The sequence below is a fragment of the Eschrichtius robustus genome, chromosome 12 (genome assembly GCF_028021215.1).
Source record: "Eschrichtius robustus isolate mEscRob2 chromosome 12, mEscRob2.pri, whole genome shotgun sequence".
NCBI lineage: Eukaryota > Metazoa > Chordata > Mammalia > Artiodactyla > Eschrichtiidae > Eschrichtius > Eschrichtius robustus.
This window is the reverse complement of record NC_090835.1, coordinates 68,627,495-68,654,241: the sequence shown is the minus strand read 5'-3', so window position 1 is coordinate 68,654,241 and position 26,747 is coordinate 68,627,495. Positions and strand designations below refer to the sequence as shown.

The window sequence follows — 26,747 nt, the reverse complement described above, 5'->3', positions numbered from 1 at the left end:
TTTTTTTCTTTTCATATCCCTTTTCCCCTTTTAGCATCTTCATTCATTTCATTCACTTATTCGTTTCTTTCATTTATTCTTGAGCACCTAGAAGGAGGATCAGAGACTGACTAGGAGCACCAGGCTCTTATGTCACCAAGCTGGGCTGGAGGAAGCACTTGGTGGGGGGTGGCGGGGCGAGGAGGCCAGGGGAGGCCAGCAGGGAGCATGGGGCCAGCCAGGGTACTCCCCACGGCGTCTCCAGGCGTCCGAGCTGGGACCCTGCAGGGAGGTGGGGGCTGAGCCCATGACTGTAACCCCCTGAGCTGAGCTACAGAACATGGCAGGGGTGGGGTGGGGCTCGTGTGGGGACCTCATCATCTAGGGCTCTGGAGCAGAACAGGAGTCAACTGGAGGAATGTACCCAATGAATCTCCAGCATCATTCAGTGGAGAGGATGCCCTGAACCCTCAATTGTGCCTCAATTTCCTCATCTGTAAAATGGGGACAAGTTGGGGGCAAAGTATAGGAGGATTAATGTGAGAAATAAGGGACTTCCCTGGTGGTCCAGTGGTAAAGAATCTGCCTTGCAATGCAGGGGACGCAGGTTCGATCCCTGGTTGGGGAACTAAGATCCCATGTGCTGCGGGGCAACTAAGCCTGCGTGCCACAACTACTGAGCTCGCACACCTCAACTAGAGAGCCCGCGTGCCACAACTACAGAGCCCACATGCCCTGGATCCTGCGCGCCACAACTGGAGAAGAGGAAACCCACATGCCACAACTAGAGAGAAGCCCGCGTGCTGCAATGAAAGATCCCGCATGCCTCAACGAAGATCCTGCATGCTGCAACTAAGACCCAACACAGCCAAAAATAAATAAATAATAAATCTTTTTTTTTCTTTTTTTTTAGAAATTTCATGTAATGTCTGAAACATTTATATTAACATATTTCCATACATATTTCCATACACATACATCTTTTTTTTAAATTGGGGGTGTTTGTTTTTCTTTAAACTTTTGGGTTTTATCTATTTATTTATTTATTTATGGCTGTGTTGGGTCTTCGTTTCTGTGCGAGGGCTTTCTCTAGTTGTGGCAAGCGGGGGCCACTCTTCATCGTGGTGCGCGGGCCTCTCATTATCGCGGCCTCTCTTGTTGCAGAGCACAGGCTCCAGACGCACAGGCTCAGTAATTGTGGCTCACGGGCCCAGTTGCTCTGCGGCATGTGGGATCTTCCCAGACCAGGGCTCGAACCCGTGTCCCCTGCATTGGCAGACAGATTCTCAACCACTGCGCCACCAGGGAAGCCCAATAAATCTTTTTTTTAAATGTGAGAAATAAGTGAATTAATTCACCTAGCATTGCTGGTAATAACCTTGATTCTGGGTTGGCAGTGGGTTCCCTGTGTTCATTGTATGATTAAAAAATTGAGGGCTTTACTGGTGGCACACTGGTTAAGAATCCACAGGGGACACGGCTTCAATCCCTTGTCCAGGACGATCCCATATGTCGCGGAACAACTAAGCCCGTGTGCCACAACTACTGAGCCTGCGCTCTAAAGCCTGCGAGCCACAACTACTGAGCCCAAGCGCCACAACTACTGAAGCCTGCGTACTCTAGGGCCCGTGTGCCGCAACTGCTGAGCCCACGTGCTGCAACTACTGAAGCCTGTGCGCCTAGAGCCCGTGCTCCGCAACAAGAGAAGCCACTGCAATGAGAAGCCCGCGCACCGCAACGAAGAGTAGCCCCCACTCGCCACAACTACAGAAAGCCCGCATGCAGCAATGAAGACCCCAACACAGCCAAAAATAAAAAATAAATAAAAAATAAAAAAGTGATATCCCTTTAAAAAAATTTTTTTGAAAAGGCCATGCATGGACCCTTGGTGAGTGTGGGTCATAGACCCAGGATTATGGTTAATCCAATTAACATTGGTCCTAATAAAAGCCTCTAAAGTGCTTGACACATGCTGAGTGCTCCCTAACCCTGGCCACAATCTAGATGACAGAGACAGAGGTTCCCACAGGGAGAACCTTCCAGGGTCAACAGGGCCTGGCTGTATGCCAGGCACTTGCACTTTCTCTCATTTCCTCCTTACAGCATCTCTTTGAAGAAGGAATCCTTGTTCCTCTTTCACTGAGAAGAGAAACTGAGGCTGAGAGGGGAAGTGACTTGCCCAAGGTCACACTGTGGGACTGCAGCAGAGCTGGGATTTGAACTCCGTTTCCAGACTCAGTGCTCTTCCCCAGCAGCCCAGATGCTTCGGGCTTCTCCAGCTCAATAGAAACAGTGCCCTAAGGGCCTCTGGACACCTTCCGCCACCACCCCAGGGCCCTGAGGGGATGGCCTACCCAGCAGCCCACTAGCTTGAGCCCCCTCAGCTCTGTTTTCTCATCTGTCTCCTTAGAGCCCATCTGGCCTGAGCCAGGCCCTAGGGTCTGCCCATCCTGGCCCCATGACTGCACAGGCCACCATGCCCATGGCTGCCCCTTCTTCCCTCCAGGCCATTCATCCTTCGGGAGAGCAGGTGTGTGTCAGGAGGGAGGGGGTTGAGGGGTAGAAAGGGGCTTCTACTGGAAGAACATGCTGTCAAGGTCAGGCCGTTGGTGGACCTGGACATCCGGAGGCAGATGGAGAACACAGAGGGTGGTAAGGGAGCCAGAGGACCATGACAATGGACAGGGGGCACTGAGGGCAGACCCCCCAGCCCACAGTGCCATCCACACGCACCCTGCAGTCCTCCAACCAGGGCCTGAGCCCCGACCCTCAGCCTCAAACACGACCTGGTGGGCCCCTTGTCTACAAAAGGCAGAGTCAAATGGCTGTGAATGCTGCACTCCCAGGCTCAGCACAGCCCCCAGACTGTCCAACAATGGCCAGACTGTCCTGCCCAGGGCCCCAGCAGTGCCCCAGGCTGGGGGCAGCAAGCATGGGGAGAGAGATCCTGGCTATCTCTAACTCCTGCTCGGCTCTGCTGCCATTGTGCTGTGTGACCTTGAGCACTTCATTGCCCTCTCTGATCCTCAGTATAAAGGGATCTTGGAGGACTGGTTGATCTCTATCCTCCTGGCTCAGCCCTTCTGTGTCTGCGATTCTAACCCCATGGAGGAAGAGAGTTAGAATCTTTCAGGTCTTGATTCAAATATCACCTTCTCAGGCAGGCTTTCCCTGACCCCTCACCCCCCGTTACACACACACACACACACACACACACACACACACTTAAAATTGCCCGACACTTCCTATCCTACACCCCTGCTTCATTTTTGCCCCACTGTACAGTCATCACCTTCGGACACCCTCTTAGCTTACTTATTTGTGTTTATTTGTTGTCTCTCTCCATGGGGGAGTGAGACTGGGGGAGTGAGATTGGTCTGTCCCTTCACTGCTGTGCCCCAGCGCCTGGCAGGCAGCAGGTGCTCAGCAAATAAACGTTTGCTGAGGGTGTGACTGGGGGGTCGGCCATATAACAGGCCTGGGCGGCCGAGGAGGGGGCTGGAGAGTGGGTGCTGCAGTCTGGGCGTGAGGTGCAGTGTCAGGGCAGGGTGGGAGGGGGCTCCTGGGCAGGGTGTCCCTCCGCCTGGGAGGTGCCCACCGGGCAGTGACCGGGCAGCCTGAGCCCGTGTGTGAGAGGGGCCCCTTCCCAGCTTGCGGCCCCCCTCATCATCTCCTGGGGCGGGCGAGAGGGCGAAGGCAGCCTCCTGGGCTGGACACGAAGGCCCGCCTGCCCCCCACTCGGAAAGCATGCAGCCCTGATAAGGTGGGTAAATTTCAAAGGGGCTAATGGGGCAGGGCCGCTGATAGCAGGGCCGGGGCGCTGCCAGCGGCCTCCCCCCACTTCCCACCGCCCTGCGGCCCAGCCCCCCTGCCGGCCTGCGAGCAAAACAGGTTCAATTGTGCTCTTATCTGGGCCTGCGGTTTTGTCAGGCCTGCCAGCCCCGCACTAATGGGGGAAAGGCAGCAACCAGCTCGCGGGCGTGGGCAGTGACGCGGCCCCTCCACCTCCACCCCCCACGATGGGCCGGGCCAGGGGGTGTACCTGGCACCCGGGAGCGGGGTCGGGAGGGGCGACTGACGCACCGAGGCTGGGGGTGGCTGCCATGGCCGAGGGCCAGGCTTGGCTTCGGCTCCTGGCTCCACGGCTCGCCAGGCGAGCTGCCTCCCTTTCCCTGCCTCAGTTTCCTCACTGATGTTTGAATAAGGACACTGATGAGAGGGGTGCTACCTCCAAGGGCTGTCGGGACACTGACATGAGTTACGCTCTGTAGAGCAACTGACGTGGCCCCGGGCTCACAGTGAGCCCCGGGTAAGGGAGGTGCTTGGCAGGAGGACCCGGGAAATTGAGGGGCCAAGGCTTCCAGGCCCTGCCATCTGGCTCCACGCTGCCTCCCTGGCCTCATCGCTCTCCACTCCCTGCTCTCTGCGCCAGCCACACCGGCTTCCTGACATTCCTCAAACACACCAGGCATGAGCCCACCTCAGGGCCTTTGCTCAAGCTTTGCCCCTACCTGGATTGCTTACAGGTAACTCAGGGCTTCCTGTTTCTACTCAAATCCCACTTTCTCAAGGAGTTCTGCCCTGACCACCATATTTCATGCTGCTCTCCATGCCCCACCCAGCACCCCTGACACCGTTTTTCATGGCACTCAGCAGAGTCTAGGGTACTATATAATTTGCTCATTTATTACTTTTCCTGTTGACTGTCTTTCTCCTCTAAAATGTAAACCAACCAAAGTTCACTGCTGTGTCCCAGGGAAACATGCCTGGCCCACAATAGGCCTTCAGCACATATGTGTGGAGTGAATGGATTCAGAAGGCAGAGATCAGGCCAGGGTTGAGGTTGTATCTTGGGACAGCACCCTGCTGTACCATCGCAAGGGCCTAAGGGGGAGGAGAGGATGTTCCGTGTGTGTGTGTGTGTGTGCGTGTGTGTGTGCGTGTGTGTGTGCGTGTGTGTGTGTGTGTGTGTGTCTTCTCTGACCCCCAGATAGGCCTGCAGTGTTCCCCAGGCTTGGAGCCCACCTCTGGCAGGAGCTCTGCATGACTCAGTTCACAGGGAAGTCTGGGGACCCTGAGAGCTGTGCCGGGGCCCTGGGGTGGAGTGAGGCCTCCTTAGATGGCATCCCAGGTGTGAATCAGTGATGGGGTGGATGGATGAGGCTATAGGCAAGAGCGTGTGTCAGGGTTGGAAGGGTGGGTACAACCAGGCCTTGGACACAGGAAAGACTGGCCCATCTACTCAGCCACCGTTGGGGGTAGTGTCTGAGGAGGAGGAGGAGATGGCGTTGGTGAGGAAGCCCAGGGCCTGGGGAGCCAGGCTCCGAGCTGGGAAAGCCTTTGGCATCGCCTACCTTTCGGTTTTTCCCAGAATGGAGAGGATCATGCACACAGTAGGTGTTCCTGAAACCAGTAACCCACAGATGGCTAGCTTTGGGAGAGATGCTGGAGGTCATCTGTGCCCTCTGAGGCCACCAGGCCATGAACTCCTACAGGACAGATTGTGCCCGGCCACCCTGCCCCTAGTGCCTGTCCAGGGCCTGGCACAGAGCAGGTGCTCAGTAAATGCTTGTTGGCCTGCGCAGAGCACCATGTCATGGCCCAGGGGGCCCTGCGTGCTCCAGGTGATGGAAATGCATGGGTATGTGGGCCTGAGGACACAGCCCCCCGCCCGTCGGCTATTCCTGGTCTCCTCATCCACCATCCAGCTGCAACACAGTGTCCTGGAAAGAAGACTCCAACAGACCCAGCCCGAATCCTGCCTCTGCCGCTTTCCAGCCTTGACTTTGGAGCCTCTGTTCCTCATCTGCCATGAGAAAGGTCAGTGAAGCCGCCAGTTGCTGGACTTACTAGGATGAGATGAGATAGTGCATGCCCCCCCTCCAGAAGCATGGTTGGGGTCTGGACTCAGATCCCCGCCCTACTGTGTGTCCTTCAAGTCTGTCCCCTAGCCCCTCTGGTCTCAGGGGCTTCCTCTGGACTGCAAGGGCTGGGTGGTCTCTGGGTCCCACAAACCAGGCTTTCTGCCCACCCTGCCCCCACGGCCCCACCTGGGTGACCAGCCCCAGACTCTTCAGCAAGGGAGCCCTTTCCCAGGCTGTTCCCTTCTCATAGCTGGAGCCTGGGGCAGGGCAGGGCCTGGTGTCCACCAGGCAGGGGGAGGTCAAGAACCAACTGGAAGCCCTGTCTCTCTGTGGCTGACACAGGTCCCAGCCTTGTCCTTGCCATCACTCCCAGGCTACAGCTCCTAGGAGGGTGGGGATCCAAGGAGATGGAGGCAGCAATCTCACTGACCAACTGACCAACAGACAAAGACAGACTGCCCTTTCCAAAGTACATCCAATTCCTTTGTCATTTGGCATTCACCCATCACAAGGCCCCACCAGGATCCCCCAAGGCAGGATCAGCAGGCAAGTATTATTTCCATTTCACAGAGGAGGTGAGGGAGGCCCAGAGGGGGCTAGTAAACGGCAGTGCCAAACCAAGCCCTGGGCCCTGCCTCCCATCCAGCGCTCTTCACTCTCTGACGGACTAGTGCAAGAGAGGATGCACTCAGGGAGGGAAGCTCTGGAGCTAGCTGCTCCAGAAATCATAATCTGTGTTGGGTCTGAGCCTGCGGGCTGCTCGAGGGTCCCTGCCCTCGAGGAGTAGAATCTTGGGGAGAAAAAAAAGAAACACTGGGAAACAATTAGAGCACAAAGAATTGGGACATGTGAGGTCTGCAAGTACTAGAGGGGACATGGGAAAGCTTTCTGGAGGAGAAAGCTCTTGAGATGGGGCTCGAAGGATGAGGATGCTTTCAATCGAAGTAGAAGAAACTCAGCTCTATTGGAACAACAGAAAAAGAGCATCACTGGTTCATCCAGGTATTCATGGAGTGATGGCTCTGATAGGCTCCTTCTCTGGCTGTCGCAGCTCACATCCCCCGGAGGTGACAGCTCCCAATATTCACTCTCAAGGCTTAGAAACCCCAGTGACCAGAGGGAATGTTATCTCAGTAGGTCAGAGCAAAGTTCCAGGATGGAGTGGGTGGTGTGTTGGACCCCAGGTCTGCAGCAGGTGAGTGTAGAGAAGGTATTGCCCATAACAGATGGGTGGGGTCTGGATGGGGGAGAACAGGAGGGGTCACATTTCACCCCCTGAGGGTTTGGCCAGAGGAGAATTGAAGAGGAGGACCAGCCTTGAGGAGCTGTGGGCAGGAGGCAGGAGGTCTAGTAGACCCAATGACCTGTGCGAGAGACCTGGGACTTGACCCCAAGGGGACAAGGCGGGTAGTAAGAGGGTCCTATCAGGCGCAAGGTGATTGAGGAAACTTCAGATGTGAGCTTATATCTGCTTCCCAGCTATGACCTTGGGCAAGATATTTTAAACATTTGGGCCTCAGTTTCTTCACCTGAAAAATGGGTACAGTAATAGTTACCTGGAAGGGCTGCTGTGGGGAGTAAGATGACGTGGCCTGTAGTTGGTGGTCAGCAAGCCCTGGAACTTGCTTGTTCACAGAGCACTTTCACAACATTATCTCACCCCTCACCACAGCTCTGAGGGTTCCCAGGGGATGGGCAGAGGGGAGTCCAGCAGGTTCCAGCCAAAGTCACAAAGCTGGAAGGTGACAGAATTAGGATGTGTATTTGGGTCAGATCCTGAGCTGGTGTCACAACACCATGCTGGATGGATCAAGGTGCTGAGGGGTGTGTGTCACCCAGAGTCCCCTAATTGGCCCTCCCTTCCCCTGGAGCCCACCGGAGTTGCCCCAGGTGGGCACCAAACCTTCCTTGAGCCCACCACTGACATCCACCCCAAGCAGCCTCTTAGCACCTTAGCCCATGTGAGCCCCAGCTGAGCAGATGGAGAGTCCTCTCCTTGCTACCTCTTGGATCTTTCCAGCTTCCAGAGGCACCCTTTGTTTCCTTACTCCAGGCCTGGGCTGGTAGAATCACAGTCCATGCTTAGCACAGCTTAGTCTGGTCCATCCATTCAGGCCCACCCATTCCTGAGGACACCTATGAAGTGCTCATTTGGTCCCAGAGCAAAGCTGTACCAGCATTCAAGGGGCAGCCTTCCCAAAGTCAGGGTTTTCTGTAGTATAACCAGTCCCCTTCCAAATGCCACCCAGCAGTGAAATATCCTCTCTGGCTGCAAGAGTATTCTATCTTCATCTATCTACCCATCTTCTGGTCTATCTCAAATAGAATCAGACTGGGCTTTGAATAATAAAGACCCCACTTAACAAAAGCCAAAGGTCTATTTCTCTCATAAAAGTCCTGAGGCAGGCAGTCCAAAGGCAGTTTGAAGGTTTTATGCAGTCCTCAGAGACCTAAGCTTCTTCCAGCTCACTGCTCCTCCATCTTGTCTTCATGGTCCAAAATGGCAGCCAAGATTCCAGCATTCACAGCTGCATTCCAGGCAGTAAGACAGAGGAAGGATAAAGAAGAAGGAGGTGAATGGTACATGCTAGTTTACTTTTTTTTTTTCTTGGTAGTTTACTTTTAAGAAAGATTCCTAGAAAATGACACATGACAATTCTACTTGGTCACACATCTAGCTGCAGGGGAGTCTGGGATAGTTTTAATTCCAGGTAGCCAAGTTCCCAGGTGAAAAGTAAGGCTTGTTTACAGAGGAAAAGAGGAAAATGGACATTGGGGGTAACTATCTCTGATACCCCATCCCTTCAATAAGCATTTATTGGATACTCCTTGTACTTACCCATGTTATAGTACTAATATGATTAATACCTTAGTATCTCATGAGCTATGAACAGTGCCTGGCATATAATAAGTGCTCAGTGGCCATTACTATTACTGCATCAGAGTGCTGATATAAGCGCAAGCTTCTGTGAGAGTGAAGAGGAGGTCCCGCCTGGGAATGTAGGAGGTCTTTCTTTTTGCTTGATCCTGGAGGGCTGGGATGGTCGACTGTAGCCACTTTAGGACCTTGTGTTACCTCCCTGACCTCCATCCCATCCCACCTCAACCTTCTCTGGGGAACGACTCTGATAACATCCCACCTCAACCTTCTCTGGGGAACGACTCTGATAACTCTGATAACACCTAAGCATAGGCTCTCCAGTGTGAAAAGTGCAACCATATGTTGGAGAAATTTGGCATCGGTTAAGGTGAGGGGGCTAGTTCTGAAGACCCTGGAATCTTCCTGAAGCCCTAGAATACTCATACTGTAGGCAGTCACACAATTACTTCTGAAATTGGAAAATAACACTAAAACGCCTCCATCTGACAGCATGGGGGTTGCAGTTGCTCTGCGCCCTTCTAAGGTGATCCAGAGGAAGGAAATGCCAGACTCTGCCCTCCGGGGACAGCCCTCAACCCACCTGGCAGGATGAGGAAGAAGCTGAGAGCTCAGCTACATGGCCTTCCTTGAACTCGTGGAGGTGGAGGAGCCTGGGCAGTGGGTGCCTGGGCTTGGGTACCTCCTTGCCTCCCCCTACAGGGACTGTGGAGAGCAAGCTGCTGCTGGCTGACCACCACTCCGGGCCTGGGAAAGCGAGGTCCCTTTCCCCAGGATTCTCTGAAAGCTCCCTCCATCCCTGACCTGGGGAGCCAGATAACACCTCCTCCAGGAAGCCCTCACTGATTTCCCTTGCCAGGTGCCCACCCTCATTGTTCTCCCACAGCCCTCCATTGGGGTTTTTTCCAATGCTGCTTTGCTCAACTGTCCCCCACCCTTGGCTGATCCCTCTCAATATAGCCCCAGTGCCTTGCACATGAGATGAGCTCTGTAGCTATGCATCAACTAATGAACAAGTGAGTGAATGAATGAATGAGTGAGTGAGTGAGTTCCCTGGCTGCCAGGGTGTGGGTCCCCCAGCAAGGAGGCAGAGGCCTGCAAGGGTTAACCAGGAGCCCGCCTGTGGTCTGAGGTAAGCAGGGAGCGTATTTGTTCAAGTAAATAAGGAAGGATTACTTATAATGGGGAATCAGGCCCCGGCCAACTCTTCATCTCATGCTGCCTGACTTCCTCCCAGCACATTCCTGCACTCCGCCCGTGTCCACACTGCCCCGCAGACCCAATCCCCTGAGCCCACCGTGGCCTCCCTCGTAAACCCCTCTGGCTGGGTCTTGCTGCGGTGCCAGCAGGTGGCCCTGGGCTGGGGGCAGGGGGCTCCCTACAAGGGCGTGCAGCCCTGAGACCTCAGAGGGCCACACCTCGAGGGTGGCCAGGCCCCCAGCGGCCCACCCAATTGCCACCTCTGACCCCAGCCCTGCTGGCCCCTGGTACCACTGGCCCCCCAGATGCCTGGCTGAGACCCAGCAGTGGCCCAAGCTGCCCACGCCTCCTCCTGGCCCCCGAGGTTGGCACCGCAGCGGACAACTCCTTGGGCGCCAGGCAGCTAACGGGTAAGTCTGGTGGGGGGCAGTGCCCTGCCATGGAGGCCTTCTCCTGCCAGCAGTGGGGGGTGGGTGGTTGAGAGTGCTTTCAAAGCCAGAACTGGTCTCCTGGGCATCAGTGACCCTGATCTGGGTCCTTCACCTTCAGAAGCTCCTGATCCCTCTGCATGCTGCCCAGTCTGCCTCCCTGGGCTGACCCCAGAGCCTGGGTGAGCCCCCCTGGCCTGGAGAGGCCTGGGGTACCCCATGTCTGTGATGACCCCATGTGGGCTCCACATTGAGCCCAGCCTTGTCCAGCCTGAGGGGAGGCAGCTTTGTAGGTGCGGAGCCGCAGCCCTGAGACCGGGCCAGTTCTGCTTGGCTAACGAAACACAAGCAGCCTTTCTGCTGCTGCCAGCCACAGCTGCTCTGCCAAGGGAAGGGTCTCTCTGGGGCCTGGTCACGAGTTGGCAGGGGTTTGCTGGAGCCTAGAGGCTCAGGGCCAGGGCCAGGGTCCGGGTTGCAGCAGGGGGTACAGTCCCAGAGCCCAGGGGCTGGGTTGGGCAGTGGTGGGCACAGGAACCAGGGGATCTGGGAAGCTGGGGAGTAACCACCTGGGTAACTGGGTCCCCAGGGAAGTGTGGGGCCTGTGGACCGGAGTCTGGGCGCGTGAGGAAAGCAATGGGTGGGGGGGGACAGGGGTGCTTGAAGGTGCTCATTTCTAGATTTGCCAGATGCCTCCTGTGGGGAGAGAGGGAAGTGGGTGGTGAGGATGACAGGGTAGAAAGCTGAAGGGTCTGGATGGCTGGGGGCTCCCCCGAAGCTGGACAAGGTGTGTGCATGCGTGCGTGCTTGTGCATGTTGGGGAGGGGGAAGCACCCTGAGCTAGCCCCGGGCCTCTCACCTCGCTGCCCTCTGGGCCCACCCAGCAGCCCGCACCCAGGCCACAGGCGTCGAGTGGCCTGTCCCCTGTATGATGGTCATGGCCTTTCTGCTCCTTCTTGCTTAGGGCTGGGACTTGGCCTCATTTCCTGCCCCCACCTCCCCAGTAAACAGCTTCACAGCAACCCCCAATAAAGCAACATCTCCCCGCACCAGCTGCTCGGCTGAGTAACAAAGCAAACAGGCATCCGAGCTGCCCCAGTCCCAAGGTGGCAGGCAGGGATGAGCAGGAGACCCCCCACCAGATGGGGGGGCCCAGGCCACGGCTCAGCCTGGCTGGCCAGTCCCACTCGACCCCTGCCCACCTGGGGGAGGGGCTGGAGCCAGGAACTCCCAGCTTGGAGCCTCCCCACCCCCAACTCAGGGAACTTTGGGGAGAGGGAGCATCCTCAGAGCCCCCAGGGAGGTTGAGGTGGTCTCTTGCGGGGTGGGGGACCACCCTCCCCTTTGAGAGCCTGACAGGCGCTGTGAGGGTCTCAGAGCTGAAAACTCAGTCCCTGCCAGACTTGGTTATTGTATTACTGATTATAAAACACGTTGGCAGATGTGATGTCATTTGGTTGTCACAAGGACCCTCTGAATTAGATAGAACTTCTCTTGTCAACCGAGCCTGAGAGAATAGGGTGGCACTCAGTAGATGCTCAGTCAATGCAGAAAGTGTGATGCTGGCAGTAAGTAGAAGAACCAGGAGAACCCACTGTCTGCCACTGAGGTCACTGCAGTTATAACATTAATAACCCTGAAACAACTAGAGCACAACTTTGTGCTAAACGACTTGGTGCAGCTTGAGTATAACCTGGGGACAAGGCCCTCTGGTGGAGGGCAAGAAGGGGTGGGTTAGGACCCACAGTGTGTGACCCTAGGCAAGTCACTTTTCCTCCCTGCACTTACAGCTCCTTGTCTGTGAAATGAGAGGGTTGGACAAGGTGGCCTCCTTTGTTAAAGGAGGCTTCATGGAAGAGGCAACCTGGAGTGGGGTTTTGAAGGCTGTGTAGGAGCTGGTGGAGGCAGGCTGTCCGTCTGGATTGGCCAGCTTTACAAGACTTGTGTGCTTTCCCAGCCTTGTCTCCTAGGCTGAGGTCAGGGGAGGTAGGGGACTCTGGCTCTGGCTCCTCCTAGAGGCCAGGGAGGAGTGAGTGAGGCCAGCAGCTGCCCTGGTCTGGGCTAGAGAGCAGGCTGACCTCGGAGCAAGGTCCAGGCCTCTCCCACCACCGTTTTCAGCTCTCCCCCAGACTCCACCCTTTGGACCTGCCCCTCCCTCCACCATCACCACCTGCTTCTTCCTTTATGCCCCTCACTCTTCACCTTATTACCTTTCCCTCCCCCCTTCTCCAGCCCCATCCCCTCACCTGCTCGCAGGTGCCACCTTCATGCCTGCTCAGCCCATCATAATTCACAAGGAATTTCCATTTGCCCTCCCCCTCAATCACCACAACCCCTTTAAGACATACTCTTGACAGACCATTCAATAGACGGGACAACTGAGTCTCTTGCCCCAGTGCCAGACCTAGAGAGCAGGGAGTCAGGGCTCCAAACAGCGCGGGACCCTCCCCCTGCCCCCACCCACACCACATTTCATGCCCCACCCTTTGCCCCCAGCCAGGTGAGTGGCCTGTCAGGTGGAACAACTCTTCCCAAAGCAAACTTTGCACAAGCCGAGTTGCCCTGGGCTCTTCCTGACATTTAATGCCAAGCTCCTTCCCCTGCCTCGTTTGCCTGTTCCCAGCCCAAGAGGTGCCCCCTGCCAGATTCTCCTCTCCCACTTCTCAGGGGCCTCCGGACTAGGGGAAGGTGAGCCTCCTCTTCCCTCTGGATCACTCCTTCCAGGCCAGGGACTCTGGTGGGGGCCTAATGGACCAGAGCCCACCCAGGGCTGTAGAAAGGACTAATGAGGTTTCTCTGGGCACCACCAGAATCGAAGGGGCCCTTCCTTTTCCCTCCAGCTCTGGGTTTCAGGAGAGGGGTCTGGGAGTGACAGTCTGGGTTAGGGTCCCAGCACCTGGGACTGGTGACAGGGGTGGGGCCCAGGTCTCTGCTCTTGGGGCAGCGAGGGTTGCTGAGATCCAGCTCTTCCTGCCTCTGACTTCCATTCCAAGTCAGGCTGATGGGCAAGATGGAGGTCATGGGGTCATAGACTCTAGACAGTGTCTGGGCCAGAAAAGCTCTGGGAGATGACTTACCCAGTGGGAGAACAGAGGAGGAGACTGAGGCCCAGAGGGGACCAGGGGCTGCCCAGGGCCTTACATATGGTGGGAACAGGGCAGAATATGAATCCACATCTCCAGATGCTGAGGCCTCGAGTTCTTTCCAGACCACATACCCTTTGGAGCAAACTCGAATACAGGGGTGAGCTTGGGGCTGAGGTGGGTCCCTGTACCTCCAGGCTTCAGGCATCGGTGCCACCCAGACCTCCCCAGTGCGACCTTTGTGGGGCTGGGGTTTTCTAGGGCTGGGCCCGCAGGTAGCCTGAGCGAGGCGACAGGGGTGGTCAGCAGGGGTGATCCTAGAGGTCGGAAAATGCCAAGTCATCAGCACCATCTGGAAAGAGGGCGCCTTGATTTCCAATCCCTGCCTGGTCACCATGGACACGTGCCCTGAGGCAGCCACTGCCCCCTGCCTGTCAGGTGGGAATAATCCTGGCTGCGCCACTGCCCCAGAAGACAGTGGGAGAGCCCAAGAAGTTTATTTAGTGGGACTTCACCTTGTCCCTGGAAGAGTTGGAGGCGATGTCAGTGGCAGGGTTGGGGCGGGGGGGAATTGGGGGGGTTGGATGCCCATGGTACCCACACCACAGGAGCAAATGGGAGACAGTGCTGGTACAAACGTGCCTTCGGGCTCCTGGCTGCCCCTGGGAACTGTGGGCAAAGCAGACCTGACCATAATTCCTTGATGTTCCCCGACTCGTTTGTTTCCTGTCCCCCATCCTCCTGCTACCTGGCCCTGTTCCCTAAATCCCTACTCCCAAGTCTCCCTGGGCCCGTGGGCTGTCTCCCCAAGTTAAATCTTCTCAATTTGAACCTTTGTTCCTGCTAATTGGATCCAGCTAGTTTCTTTTCTTCTTTTTTTTTTTTTTTGCCCACGCCGCGCGGCATGTGCGATCTTAGTTCCCTGACCAGGGAACGAACCTGCGCCCTCAGCAATGAAAGCGCGGAGTCCTAACCACTGGACCGCCAGGGAATTCCCTGGATCCAGCTAGTTTGAAGAGCAGTTTCAAAGGACAGGGAGCTGGGTTTTCATGGGAGGGCAGGAGCTGTCCAAGGAGCAGTGAGGGGGCTGGAGGGGGAGTAGCAGCGTGGGAAGGGAATGTCTAAAGGAGCAGGAAGGCTGAGGCCAGAGGCAGGGAGGGTTCAAGGAAGCTAGACAGGTGCAGGCAGGCCCAGGGCACTGGACTGGGCAGGCTCGGCTTCTCTCCAAGGTGCTGACCAGCTGACTGGGGGTTGGGGGGACAGGCCCATGTGGCCCCTGCCCACTCTGCATGGCTCCTGGCCAGGTCCTGATCGCACCCCCAAAGCCCCCTGATTCCGACCCATGAATGCAGGCCCAGAGGTTTGGAGGGAGGGAGAGAAGGGCTGACAGCAGTGGGGAAACTGGAGGAGGTCTGCCCCCAGTTGGTGGAGGAGGCGACTCTGGGCAGAGTGGCAGGCTCTGTCTCACCCTAGCCCCAGCCTCTTGCCCTCAGTGCTCTTCTCACGGGGCCTGCAGCTGGGGTGCTGGGCTCTGGGCAGACTAAGGTTGTGTCTCAGGATTGAGGTGGGGGCTCAGGCATATTAACCCCACCCACCACCCCCTTGGGGGTAAGATCTGAGCCTGGATTGAGCAGGATGTGAGAGACAGGCTCCAACCCCATGACAGCCCAGGGCCTTAGTAAAGACTCTGGTAACTCCATTTCCCTGGGGCTGTGGTTTCAGGAGATATCTGAGCATCTTTTGCATGCCAGGATGGGAGTGAGAAGCAGGAGGCCGGGGAGTTGCCTCCCAAGGGGCAGGAAACAGCTGCTGTAAGTCTCTAAATTTGGGTCCCTCTGCCTTCCTTCTCTCCTGGCTCTGCCTTCCTGGGAGAATGCGAGGTACTGAAAAGAAGTGGCCGAGGTGGCTAATCCCTCTCGCTGCTACCCTGCGAATCTGCCCCGTTTCTGGGCCTTGGCCTCCACCAGCTGTTACCAAATTTCTTTGTCTGGAGTCACAGCTAGTGCCTCTGAGGCAGGAGGGAGGCAGGACATGCTGAGCCTTAATCCAGACACGTGGCTTAACCCAGAAAAGATCAGCTCGAGGTTTGGGAGCTGGAGCCATCGCTCAGGAGACGGGCAGCCCCTTGGGGCCAGAGGCTGTCAGGAGGGACCTGGACCTGGCAAAGCCTGGGCTTGTCCCAGGACCCTAGGCCTACGGTGCAGTGGTCCTGGCTCTGCTGTGTGGCTGTGGACACATCCCTGCCACTCTCTGAGCCTTATTTTCCCAGGGCACATGTGTCCCCATGGGTAGACAATCACCCATGAATGTAATCATGGCTGAATTGCATGGCACAGATGGGGAGAGCTGGAAAGTCAGAGGAGAAAGCTGCTGGGGACGGCTCCCTGGGGGAGGAGGGCTTTGGACTAAACTGTGATGAGAAGGAAGGGGCATCTTGGGCAGGGGGACGACAAAACAAGAGAAAATAGCCACGTCATGCCCACAGCACAGGGGCCAAGGGAGAAGCACCGTTCTCATCAGAGCCTGGATATGTGGTCACCACGTTGATCTCTGGTTCTGGTCCAGACCCTGCCCCTAACCACTGAATACATCTGTTTCCCGCTCTGGCCTTCATTGTTCCCATCTATAGGGATCACATAGTATACGGTCCCTTCCAGCTCTGATTATCTGGCTCAGAGGTAGGCGCCAGCCACTGGGATCAGGCAGGGCAGGCAGTGGGGAACCATGGGAGGTTCTAGAGCCCAGGGGTGCCTGATGAAAGGGTTTTGGAGGGAAATGGACGTGACAGTGCAGTGGAGTGAGCAGTTAGGAGGCGGGAATGAACTTTGGAGGTTCAAGCTGCCTGATCAGGAGGTGGGCAGGACCCTGGGAAGATGGGACCGTCCGGAGCAGGAGCCTCAGAGGGAACGTGGTACAATGAGCAGAGCCCGCACATGGCCAGCTGGGGACCTCGGGCAAGCTGCACACCCTCTCTGAGCCTCACAGTCCACATCTATAAAACAGGGCTCTCGAGTCCCCTGTGGGTAGTAAAAGGGTAACATGTACCAACGCTCTGGGCCCAGGAGGTGCTCCCCGTGTGTCCTCTTCCCTCCCAAGTCCAGTCCTAGAGCCTGGAGGAGGTGCCAGGGATGCAGGCTGGGCACACCAGCCCCTGGCTCCCTGACCAGTAAACCCAGGTCCCCCACGCTGGGCTGCCGGGGTCCGAGCCTTCTGCACCACCTCCCCACCTGCGGACAATCGGCTCTTGCCTCCCGCCGCATGGTTAATCATTAACTTTTTTTTCACTAGGTAGGTGTTGGAGCTGGGACCAAGCCTTGGTTGAGAGCAGGTTCCTTGGCATTTAGGAGCAAGGTGACGGGGAGCTGGAATGTGGGGTGTGGAGGAGGAGGTGGGAGTTCTCTGCTGCTGAAGGAGCCCCGGGCCAGGAGCTGGAAGTCGTTTAGTTCTCTGCACCATAACTTCCCCACCACAGCGTTGGAATGACCCTAAGGCCTGAGCTGCCGCTCTCCCGGGAGGGAACGAAGGCGAGGGCTTCAAAGCTCACTTGACAAATGTGTCAGGGATGTGTCATCACATCCCCACCTGGCAAATGCTGCCACCTGCCCTGCCCATTCATCCTCACTGACCCCTCACACCACTGTGCCCCAAAACACAGCAGCTGCCTCCCATCCTACCTGTGGCCGAGGCCAAGCAAACAGGAGGGCCACGAGGGAAGCAAGTTCCCCTGCTTCTTGGGAAAGGTTCCGTCTCCCTGGCACCCGGCCCAAGGTGTTGGCAGGGACTGTCCTAACGTGGCAGGCCGGGGAGTTCTGGGGACGTGGATGGGGCGGGAAGCAGGAAGGGGGTGATGAGGGAAGGGTGGGGTTGAGAGGGGCTCTCCAGGGGTGGGGCCACCCAGGGGGCAGGGTGTGGGCACAGGCTGGGGCGGGGACCCAGGGATAGAGCGGGCTGTTGGCTCTGCCTGGGTAAATAATGTGGACCCACAGCGCACACGTGTGTTTGCACAGAAGGACTTGAAATGATTCCAGGCCTGCCCTCTGTCCCCCGCAACCCCGGCTCCCCGATCCCTGCCCACCCCACCCCACCCTGACCTCTCCTTCCTTGTCACTTAAAGGAGCCCTTGAAAGGGAGATGCAAAATGAAAGTGAACAAACACTCTTCTCTCTTTCTGGCGTTCTCTCCACCATGGAAAAGCAGGGCCACCGTGTACAGTTGGGAAGGTTGGGCACTGCACAAGATGGGGGACGAGGGTGAGTTGAAGTTCCACTTGGGCTCCATTCACCAAGCCACGCCACCCAGAGAGAAAAGGGCATCATTTTCTGAGTTGTACGCAGTTGCACTAGCTGCAGCCCTAGAGAAGCCAGAGCCTTCCAAACAGAGTTCTCTCTCTGCCTCACCTGAACGTTGAGGCTGAGCAAGTCAATCTCACGAGGTGACTGGAGAAGGGCCAGGGAGCCCCCGCCCCATGGTCCTGGTGCAGCGCAGCAAATCCCACCATTAGAGAGTCTACCAGTCCTTCCAGTAAAGCCTACCCCTCTTACTGGCCAGATGCCTTCAAAGCAGCAATTTGCAAACTTGAACACTCATCAGAATGACCCAAAGGGCCTGTAGAAACGCCTTGCTAGGAATTCCCTGGCAGTACAGTGGTTAGGACTCTGTGCTTCCATGGCAGGGGGCCCAGGTTCAATGATCAGGAAACAAAGTTCCCACAAGCAGTGCAGCGCAGCCAAAAAAAAAAAAGAAAAAAAGAAAGAAATGCATTGCTGGGCCTCCCCCTGCCCCACTCTCCCCACACCGCCCCCCCCCACCCCGAGCTTCTGATTCAGTAGCTCTGATGTTGACCTGAGAATTCAAGTTCCTCAAAAGTTCCTAGGTGGTGCTGATGCGGCTGGTCCTGGCACCACATTTTGAGAACACTGTTTAAAATGTAAATACCCCCAAGAAATGACACCCATTAACTCGCCCTTAACAGGTTTATCTGCTCCTTTCCTCCTTTCGGAATGATCCCCTGTATTATGGGGAACATATGTTGTTGGTAATCTTCCACCTCTGTCCTGATTTATTCTTGGGTTTTGAGCCCACAAATCATGGAAATATCCCAGGGACCCCAGTTCTTTGGTGTATGTACATCTCGCAAGTTCCCTGCCTCACCCAAACCACGGACTCCAATATGGGGCTCAGAGAAAAGGGTCCAGGGGAAGCAGAGCCTGAGGACCCATGGGGAGGGACACTGTAGTTCCTCGTGTTGAGGCCAAATGGTGCCCCTTGGGAGGCATTGGGGCGGCCGGTAGGCGTGGGGTCTGACTTGCTGAGGGCCTCATTTGTCCCCCAGGGCCTGGGCCTTCTGACCAGCCCCTGCAGCTGTGGGGAAAGTGGGCCTGTAGGTCTGCACCTGGCACCTCCCGCCTTGGGAGCTGTGAGTTCTTCTGGGCGTGAGGGGAGAGAAGAGGGCCTGGGAGCTGGGAGGGGCTGGGGAAGCACCTTTCAGGAAAGGACAAGGAGGGTGGGTACCAGGAACCCAGCCCTGAGTAGGGGCGGGGCCAAGCACACCTGTACGTTGTTGTTCAGTGACCACCTCAGCAGCGTTAGGCAGGGAATTTATTCGCACCCCCCAAGTGGCCCTGTGGGAGAGGAAGGGGCCCCGCCTCCCCAACCTGGGAGGGGATTCTACCCTGCCACACCCCTCACTTGCTCCTTTCTTTCTTCACCTGGCTGATGGAGATGATGGTGACTTTCTCCCTTCCCTACCCCCTCCAAGGGCAGAGTAAAAGAAAACAAGCTTTGTCACAGCAGAAAAGATTAGGTTAGCTCTTAGAAGGAGCTTCCTCGACAGGACCGGGGACTGGGATCTGGGTGGGGGCCGGCCCAGGGACAGAGGGCTGGATATTAAAGACTTCTTGTCCAGGCCTCAGTTTTCTCATCTGCCAAATGGGACTAATCGTGCCTTCCATTGTGAGGACTGAAAGAGGTCAAGAACCTCAGAAGATTGTTTTAAACAGGCTACACGTGTAAAGATTTGCTGCTCGCAGCCAACCTGGCTTCCCTGGGGAGTAAGGGAGCTGTCTGTTTACAGTCCTGCCCCCACTCCCACCCCACTGGCTTCCCAGCCACAAGACCTGTCTGCCCAGCCCTGTCCTAGCTGCCCAGTGACCCGGAAGCCCCAACTCTCTCCCAGGCCCAGCCACTGCCCGCTGGGCTCCTCATCTCTGTAACCAGCTTAGCAGCCCCCATGGGGATGGGGAAGCAGCCAGGACCTGACTCTCCTTCCTTTTTTATTTCTGTAGACGCAGCCGCCAGCCCAAGCAGCAGCGGCATGGGCAGCGCCAGCCCAGGCCTGAGTGGTGTCCCCCCCAGCCGCCTCCTGCTGCCCCCCGACACTGTGCTACGGACTGGCCTGGAGAAGGTGGCAGTGGGGGCAGGGGCAATGGGGCCCGAGAGACGGGATTGGAGCCCCAGCCCACCTGCCACACCTGAGCAGGGCCTGTCCACCTTCTACCTCTCCTACTTCGACATGCTGTACTCTGAGGACAGCAGCTGGGTGGCCAAGGGCCCCGGGGCCAGCACTCGGGAGGAGCCGCCCGACGAGCCCGAGCAGTGCCCCGTCATCGACAGCCAAGCCCCGGGGGGCAGCCTGGACCTGGCGCCGGGCGAGCTGACCCTGGAGGAGCATTCACTGGAGCAGGTGCAGACCATGGTGGTGGGCGAGGTGCTCAAGGACATCGAGACAGCCTGCAAGCTGCTCAACATCACGGCAGGTGAGCCCCTCCTCACGCCCCCCTCCGCCAGGGGGACACAGGCCAGCGGAGGTCACAGGGAGGTGTGGGGGCACCGCCTGGTGCACTGTGGTCACCTCCAGAGATGCTGGTGCTTCCACACGTACAGTCAGCCCCTAACACACAGCAGCTGCAAGCCTGGGATCCAAGGTTCCCACTCTCGCTGTGCCCCAACTGCACCAGCCCAGTGTCCCCACTTGGTAGGTGCCGGATGAAGCAAATACGAGCTCTACACCATCTGGCCCACCTCCTCCTCTGACACTTATATCCACTCTCCCCTTATTCACTCTGCTCCAGCCACTCCTGCCTCTTTGCTGTTACCGCAACACACACACCTCAGGACCTTTGCACTTGCTGGTCCCTCAACCCAGAGCACTCTTCCCCCACATACCTACCTGGCTCACCCCTCACCTCCTTCAGGTCTTGATTCAAATGGCACCATCTCGATGAGGCCTTTCCTGACCCCTCTATTGAAATTGCTGCCCATACCCCCACGTCTTATTCCTCCAACCTGCTTTATTTCTCTCACGTTTCCTACCATCTGATATGCTGCATATTTATCTTGTTTACTGACTGTCTCCACCACTGGAATGTACATGCCCCAAGGGCAGGGATTTTCATTTGTTTTGTTCACTGCTATATCCCCAGTTCCTAGGATGTTACCTTGTACATAATAGATGCTCAATAAACAATAACTTAATATACCAGGCCCTGTTCTAGCACTGGGGAATTCAGCGTGAACATAGCACAAAGGCTCCTTCGTTCACAAAGCTAATGTTACAGTGACGAAACAGATCATAAATAAATAGGATAATGTATCACTGGTCCAGTGGGGATGAGGGCTCTGATGAGGAGGGAACATCAGGAAGCCAGGCACGTGTCTGCGAGGGCCTGGAAGGTGTGGTTACAGAGCTTATGCTACTGGTTGAGGGGCTGCTGGGTCTCCAGTCCCCTGTCCCTCCATCATCTCTCCAGCTTTGGGCAAGCCTGGCCCATCTCCTTGGCCTTTGGGCCCTGGCATCTGAGGCTCCCACACAGGAAGGGTCTTCAGGCATCCCTCAGGCCTGGCTCCTCCTCCTCAGAGTCATCCAGGCCCAGCCCCTGCCCCCCAGTAGTCCCAGCTGGGGTCCCCCCTTGAGGCAGCTCCTGCCCAGGCCCCATCCTCCAGTGGCCCAATGCCAGCCCCCAACCCGGCAGCTTTTCCCACGGTGCCTCCGCTCCCACACCGAGTTGGGGAGGGCCCTGCCCTCTAAACAATAGGGACATAAACAAATTGCTTTGACCCTGAGGAAGAAAATGGGTTTATTAAGTGGGGGCAGGCCAGTCTGCAGGTCACCCAGCTTAGACCACAGCGTTCACTTGGAGGCCCCATTGTGTCTGTGCCCGCAGCTTGGCCACCACCCACGTGCCCTGCTGGGCTCACCCCAGGGCGGCTCCCCAGGGAGACTTATAGGACCAAGCCAGCCACTCGCCTCCGGGCCTTGGCCCCATGGCCACCCTGTACCCTGCCACCACTCCCCCACACTTGGTGCACGTGCACTGAGCAGCTCCCCAGCACCCAGCCCTTTGTTAGGTGTTGGACGAGGGAATGGAACTCTCTGTGCCTCAGTTTCCTCATCTGTAAAATACAGTGGGGGGTGGAGAGTGGGGTTTGTAGAGCTAATTCTTGGTTGGGTTTTTCTCTGGTTCTTTGAAGGGTTTGGGGAAGGCAAGAGGCATCTGGGAAAGAAAGAAGCTTGGGTGTTTCTGGTCTAATGTCACTGTCCCCTCCAGGGCTGCGGCTCCCCAAAAGGCCCTTTGGAGGGGCTGGAGGGGTCTGGGAGGACCTGAGGTCCAGGTGAGATGGGGGTGCAGAGGCCCCAGGCTGCCCTGCCCTGAGCCATGTTTGCTTCAAGGGCCCTGGCTCCTTCCTCTCACCGCCCCCTTCTTTGGTACCCCCTCCACGGAGCCCCTCAAGGACCCATGTGGCCTGGCCTGGCCCCATACCAGGAGTGCATGGTCCCAGGCCACCGGTTCCCACGGGGGCTCCATCCGAGCAGAGGGGCCACCTTGGGGGTGGTGCCCTCAAGCAGCCTCCGGGGCTGAAGGAGTGTCTCTTGCCCAGACCCCGTGGACTGGAGCCCTGGCAACGTGCAGAAGTGGCTCCTGTGGACGGAGCACCAGTACCGGCTGCCCTCCGTGGGCAAGGCCTTCCAGGAGCTGGGGGGTAAGGAGCTGTGTGCCATGTCGGAGGAGCAGTTCCGCCAGCGCTCGCCCCTGGGCGGGGACGTGCTGCACGCCCACCTGGACATCTGGAAATCAGGTGGGACAGGCGTGGGTAGAACGCCCCACCCCCTGCCCCCCACTGCGGGCTCCAAGCCAGGGACACCAAGGGGAACAGTTAGGTCAGGATGCCTGTCCGGAGGCTACGCTCCACTGGGTAGGCAGCCCCTTGTCCCAATCTGGGTTCTGTTCTGAATCCCAACCCCAATGACAGCTGCCTCCCTGGATCCTGGGTGAACTCTCCAGCCCCGACCCACTGCCTACCCTGGTCAAGGCCACAGAACTTAGGACAGAGCACATGGGAAGTTAAAAATAGAAGTTAGACTGTGAGGACGCAGGACATCAGATACTCTAAGTCCTTCTCCTTTGTCCTTTTTAAAATTTTGTGTTTGTTTTGTGTTGTTTTCATTAAAGAAGAAATGAGGTAATAAATGTGCAGGATTTTTAAAAAGACCATCGTGAACAACAGTATACCATGAAGAATAGTCTTCCCTCCCACCTACCCCGACCCTCCAATCCCCCTCCCTAGAGGCAACCACTGTTGCCAGTTTCATGAGTACCTTGCCAAGGAAAGTCTATGCATATACAAGCAAGAGTAAGTGTGACTTCTACCCCTTAACATGAATAGTACGAGTATCACACTGTTCTGTACTGAACAGCGTATCTTGGATCTTGTTTCCCATCACTGTCTATACAGCTGCCCCATTTTTGATGGCTGCATGCCAACCCCTTAATGTTTACTTGGTCTCAATCTCATCGGGTGCCCAGTGTGCCCTGCACAGAGCCGTGCGCTTCGGAGGGGTCAGTCCTCGCTCCACGAGTCAAGGCCCCTGCCCCTCAGGGCCCAGGGTGAATAAGAGGACAGGTCCCACTCTCATGGCCCAGAAACCAGTGTCCTGCCCCAGCCCAGGCCCCTTGCCAGGGTCTGGCAAGAGCAGTGGACAGTGCCAGGCTATGAGCCGGGTGGTGATGTGGGCAGAAGTTGGTGGCCTCCGCCTCCCACTGCTTGTCTGGGGAGGGGGCCAGGTGGAGAGCAGGAGGGGATGGTGGTGCTCGGGGAGCTTGGCAGCTGGAGGGCAGGGAGTGTTTTTATTATGCACCGTGCAGGCTTCACCACCCTGCATCCTTGCGAGACCTGTGAGGGGGTGTCCCAGCCCCATTTCACAGGTGACAGAAGGGAGGCAAAGCAAGGCTTGACTTCCACTCCTCTCTGAACAAGGAGCTGCCTGCAGGGCCTCTAAGGCCCCTCCCAGCTCCGAAATCTTACATTTTCTTCCAGGAAGAGGCTCTGTAAACAGCTGGTCTTCACAGGCTGGCAGGAGGGAGGGAGCCACGGGCGGGCTGCTCTGGCCCCACAGTTCCACCCAAATGCCCTCCTCCTCCCTTGGGGGGGGTCCCTCTGGTCCCCAACTTCCTCTCCTTGTCCCGCAGCGGCCTGGATGAAAGAGAGGACGTCCCTGGGGGCAATTCACTACTGTGGTGAGTCAGGCAGGGCAGGGAGGCGGCCGGGGCTCTGGGGTCTGGGGGTGGGGCTGGGGCAGCCATTGAAGAAGGGGGTTCCCCACTCACCGCCACCCTCCCTGGCTGCCCAGCGTCGACCAGCGAAGAGAGTTGGACGGACAGCGAGGTGGACTCGTCCTGCTCCGGGCAGCCCATCCACCTGTGGCAGTTTCTCAAGGAACTGCTGCTGAAGCCACACAGCTATGGCCGCTTCATCCGGTGGCTCAACAAGGAGAAGGGTGAGCAGTGCCAGGGGCAGGAGGGGAGGGGGCTGCTGGGGGCCTGCGGTCCTGCCAGGCGCTGGGCAGGGAGGGTTGGGGGCGGGGCAGAGGCCTGCAGCTGCCCCCACCTTTGCCCTGAATGCCACACACGCACTCTCACTGGACCGGCCCAGGGTCTGTGTGCCATCTGTGTCCACGCGTGTTCCCCGGCTGGGGTCTGCCTGTTGAGGGTCCCCAGTGACACACAGTGCCTGGGACATAGCAGGGTCTTAAAACTCTGCTGAGAACCGGACACGGTCTTTACCCTCAAAACATCAGAGCTTGATGGAGGAGACTGATGGTGTCCAGTGAAATATACAGTGTGAGCAACAGAGGTAATATTAGATTTTCAAGTAGCCACAATTAAAAATTTTTTAAAACAGGTGAATTTAATTTTAATAATACATCTATTTAATCCAATACTATAAATTCATATAATTTCAACATATAATCGATATAAAAATTATTAATGAGATATTTCCTAAGTCTTTGAAATCTGGTATACATTTTATGCTTACAGCACATCTCACTTCAGACCAGCCACATTTCAAGGGCTAAGAGCCACATGTGGCTAGTGGCGACCACATTGGACAGCAGCAGGGTTGGATGGTGTGCGGGTGTGTGTTTTGGAAAAGGCTCAGAGCCAAGAAGCCTGGGTTCTAGGCCCCAGCCTGCCATTAGTAGCTGTGGGCGCCTGGACCCCAGTCTTCATGTTTGTGAAATGGACTAGATTCATTCATCCAGCAAAACTTCCTTGAGCACCTCCTCTGGTTCCACACTTGCTCAGCCGACATTTATGGAGGGTTACAGTGTCCTGAGGGTGTGGGGAGAATTCAGCGGTACCCCATCCTCCAGGGACCTGCAGTCTTGTAGGTGAACCAGCAGTGAAATGAGCTGGTGTGCAGAATGTGTTGGGCTGTGATGGGGTCAGCTGTGCCTGGGTCCAGGAGGGCTTCACAGAGGAGTGACTCTGGGGATGAGTGTGGAGCACGGGAAGGGGTTAGGAGGGGTGGAAAAGTTCCTGCACAAGGTGTGGTGATCCTGTGTGTATATTTGAGACTGAGAGTGAGCCGGTACTCCAGGGAGACTGTCCCATGAGGGCAGGGAGATCAGGGAGGGCGGGGTGGTCTGGGAAGCCTGCCTGGAGAGGGTGTGCTGGCCTGGGCTTTGCCAGGTGGTTTAGAATGAGAACTGGGGGTGTTAATGAGTAATAGTTCATCCTAAGGGGTACTTCCTTCGGGCTCTGCTCTAAGCGCTTTCTGTACCCACTCAACATGGTGATCACTACAACCCCCTCTTACTGACAGGAAAACGGGGTCTCAGACAACTTCTAAAGGTAGAAAATGGCAGAGCCAGGATTCCAACCCAGGTCAGCCTGGCTCCAAATCCAGGCTCTTTCCACCATCTCCTACCAATTAATCCTGGCAGAAAGGGCTGTGTGGGCTGAAGTGTCTGAGAATCGCAAAGAGGTCTTTCAGGCTCGGGAACTGCACGGGTGACCTTGCCAAATGAGCCGTGTCTGCAGCCCGGAGCCCCGCAGGGCTTCTGCGTAGGGTGTGCACACCCCACGCTTAGGAGCAGAGGCTGGCAAGGATCAGGCCCTCAGGGCCCCAAGTCACCAACCAACGTACGCAGGTTCACCCTGCACCAGGAGGTGTGTGAGTCCGTGGTAGGATTTACCACTTCCTGGGCCCTGTGGAACACCCTTCCCACATGTTCCTTTAACCCTCACCACAACCATGGGAGAAGGTATCATGGCCCACCGGCTGGCCCGACCCCACCCCAGGCGACTCTAGCTCCCCTGGCTCCGAGAGACTGACCTGCTGGTCTTGGTCTTTCTCCTTCCTGCCGCCCCGCCTGCACTGCTGGCTCTCTCTGGGCCCTCCTGCTGCCCCAGGCATCTTCAAAATCGAGGACTCCGCGCAGGTGGCCCGGCTGTGGGGCATCCGCAAGAACCGCCCCGCCATGAACTACGACAAGCTGAGCCGCTCCATCCGCCAGTATTACAAGAAGGGCATCATCCGCAAGCCGGACATCTCCCAGCGCCTGGTCTACCAGTTCGTGCACCCCATCTGAGTGCTGCGGCCAGGCCCCGGGCCCGAACCTTGCCCTCGCCAGACCTCCCTCCTGCCTGCCCTGCCTCAGCCAGACCCTGAGCTGGGGGACAGGGCAGTCTGCTGTCATCCAGAGTTCAAGGTCAGGGAGGGGATGGCCCCTTGCTCCAGGGGTGTCAGTGAGCTCTCTGGGGCCCGAGGGACCCCGGGGTGGGCGTGCTTTCTCCTTGGGCCTGACTGCTCCTGCGCCCAGTCCACTGGAGGACGGGGGAAGCCAGGGCTGTTCTCAGTGTTCATGGCACCCCAGGCAAGGCCCTCCCTCCACCCAGCCTCTGACCCCAGAAGTTCCAGAGCAGAGCCGACAGAACGGCAGTGACTTGGCCAAGGCCACTCGCAGTCCAGTGCCCTCTGCCACCCATTCTGTACCGTGCCTGGCATGGTGCGGGGACGTCTACACCCCCAAGTTGGG

At 57.0% G+C, this 26,747-nt stretch overlaps 1 protein-coding gene across 2 annotated transcripts; it reads left to right on the top strand.

The window, feature by feature from the left end:
• The first annotated feature begins 19,658 nt into the window (after positions 1 to 19,658).
• SPDEF (SAM pointed domain containing ETS transcription factor) lies at positions 19,659 to 26,300 on the top strand. 2 transcript variants are annotated; one of them, XM_068558873.1, is made up of 5 exons: positions 19,659 to 20,184; positions 22,307 to 22,504; positions 23,896 to 23,943; positions 24,057 to 24,203; positions 26,122 to 26,300. In XM_068558873.1, exons 1-5 carry the CDS (start codon positions 19,659 to 19,661, stop codon positions 26,298 to 26,300), a joined length of 1,098 nt encoding a protein of 365 aa, XP_068414974.1. The 2 variants fall into 2 exon arrangements, with proteins under 2 accessions (XP_068414974.1, XP_068414975.1); XM_068558874.1 differs by lacking the exon at positions 23,896 to 23,943 and having other exon boundaries at positions 19,743 to 20,184.
• The last annotated feature ends 447 nt before the right edge of the window (positions 26,301 to 26,747 follow it).

Bases quoted from the DNA above. Each gene is read 5' to 3' on its own strand.
- SPDEF (XM_068558873.1), top strand. From the start codon at position 19,659: ATGGGGATGGGGAAGCAGCCAGGACCTGACTCTCCTTCCTTTTTTATT. The intron at 20,185-22,306 runs GTGAGCCCCTCC...TCTCTTGCCCAG, and splicing joins GCTGCTCAACATCACGGCAG to ACCCCGTGGACTGGAGCCCT. The intron at 24,204-26,121 runs GTGAGCAGTGCC...CTGCTGCCCCAG, and splicing joins GTGGCTCAACAAGGAGAAGG to GCATCTTCAAAATCGAGGAC.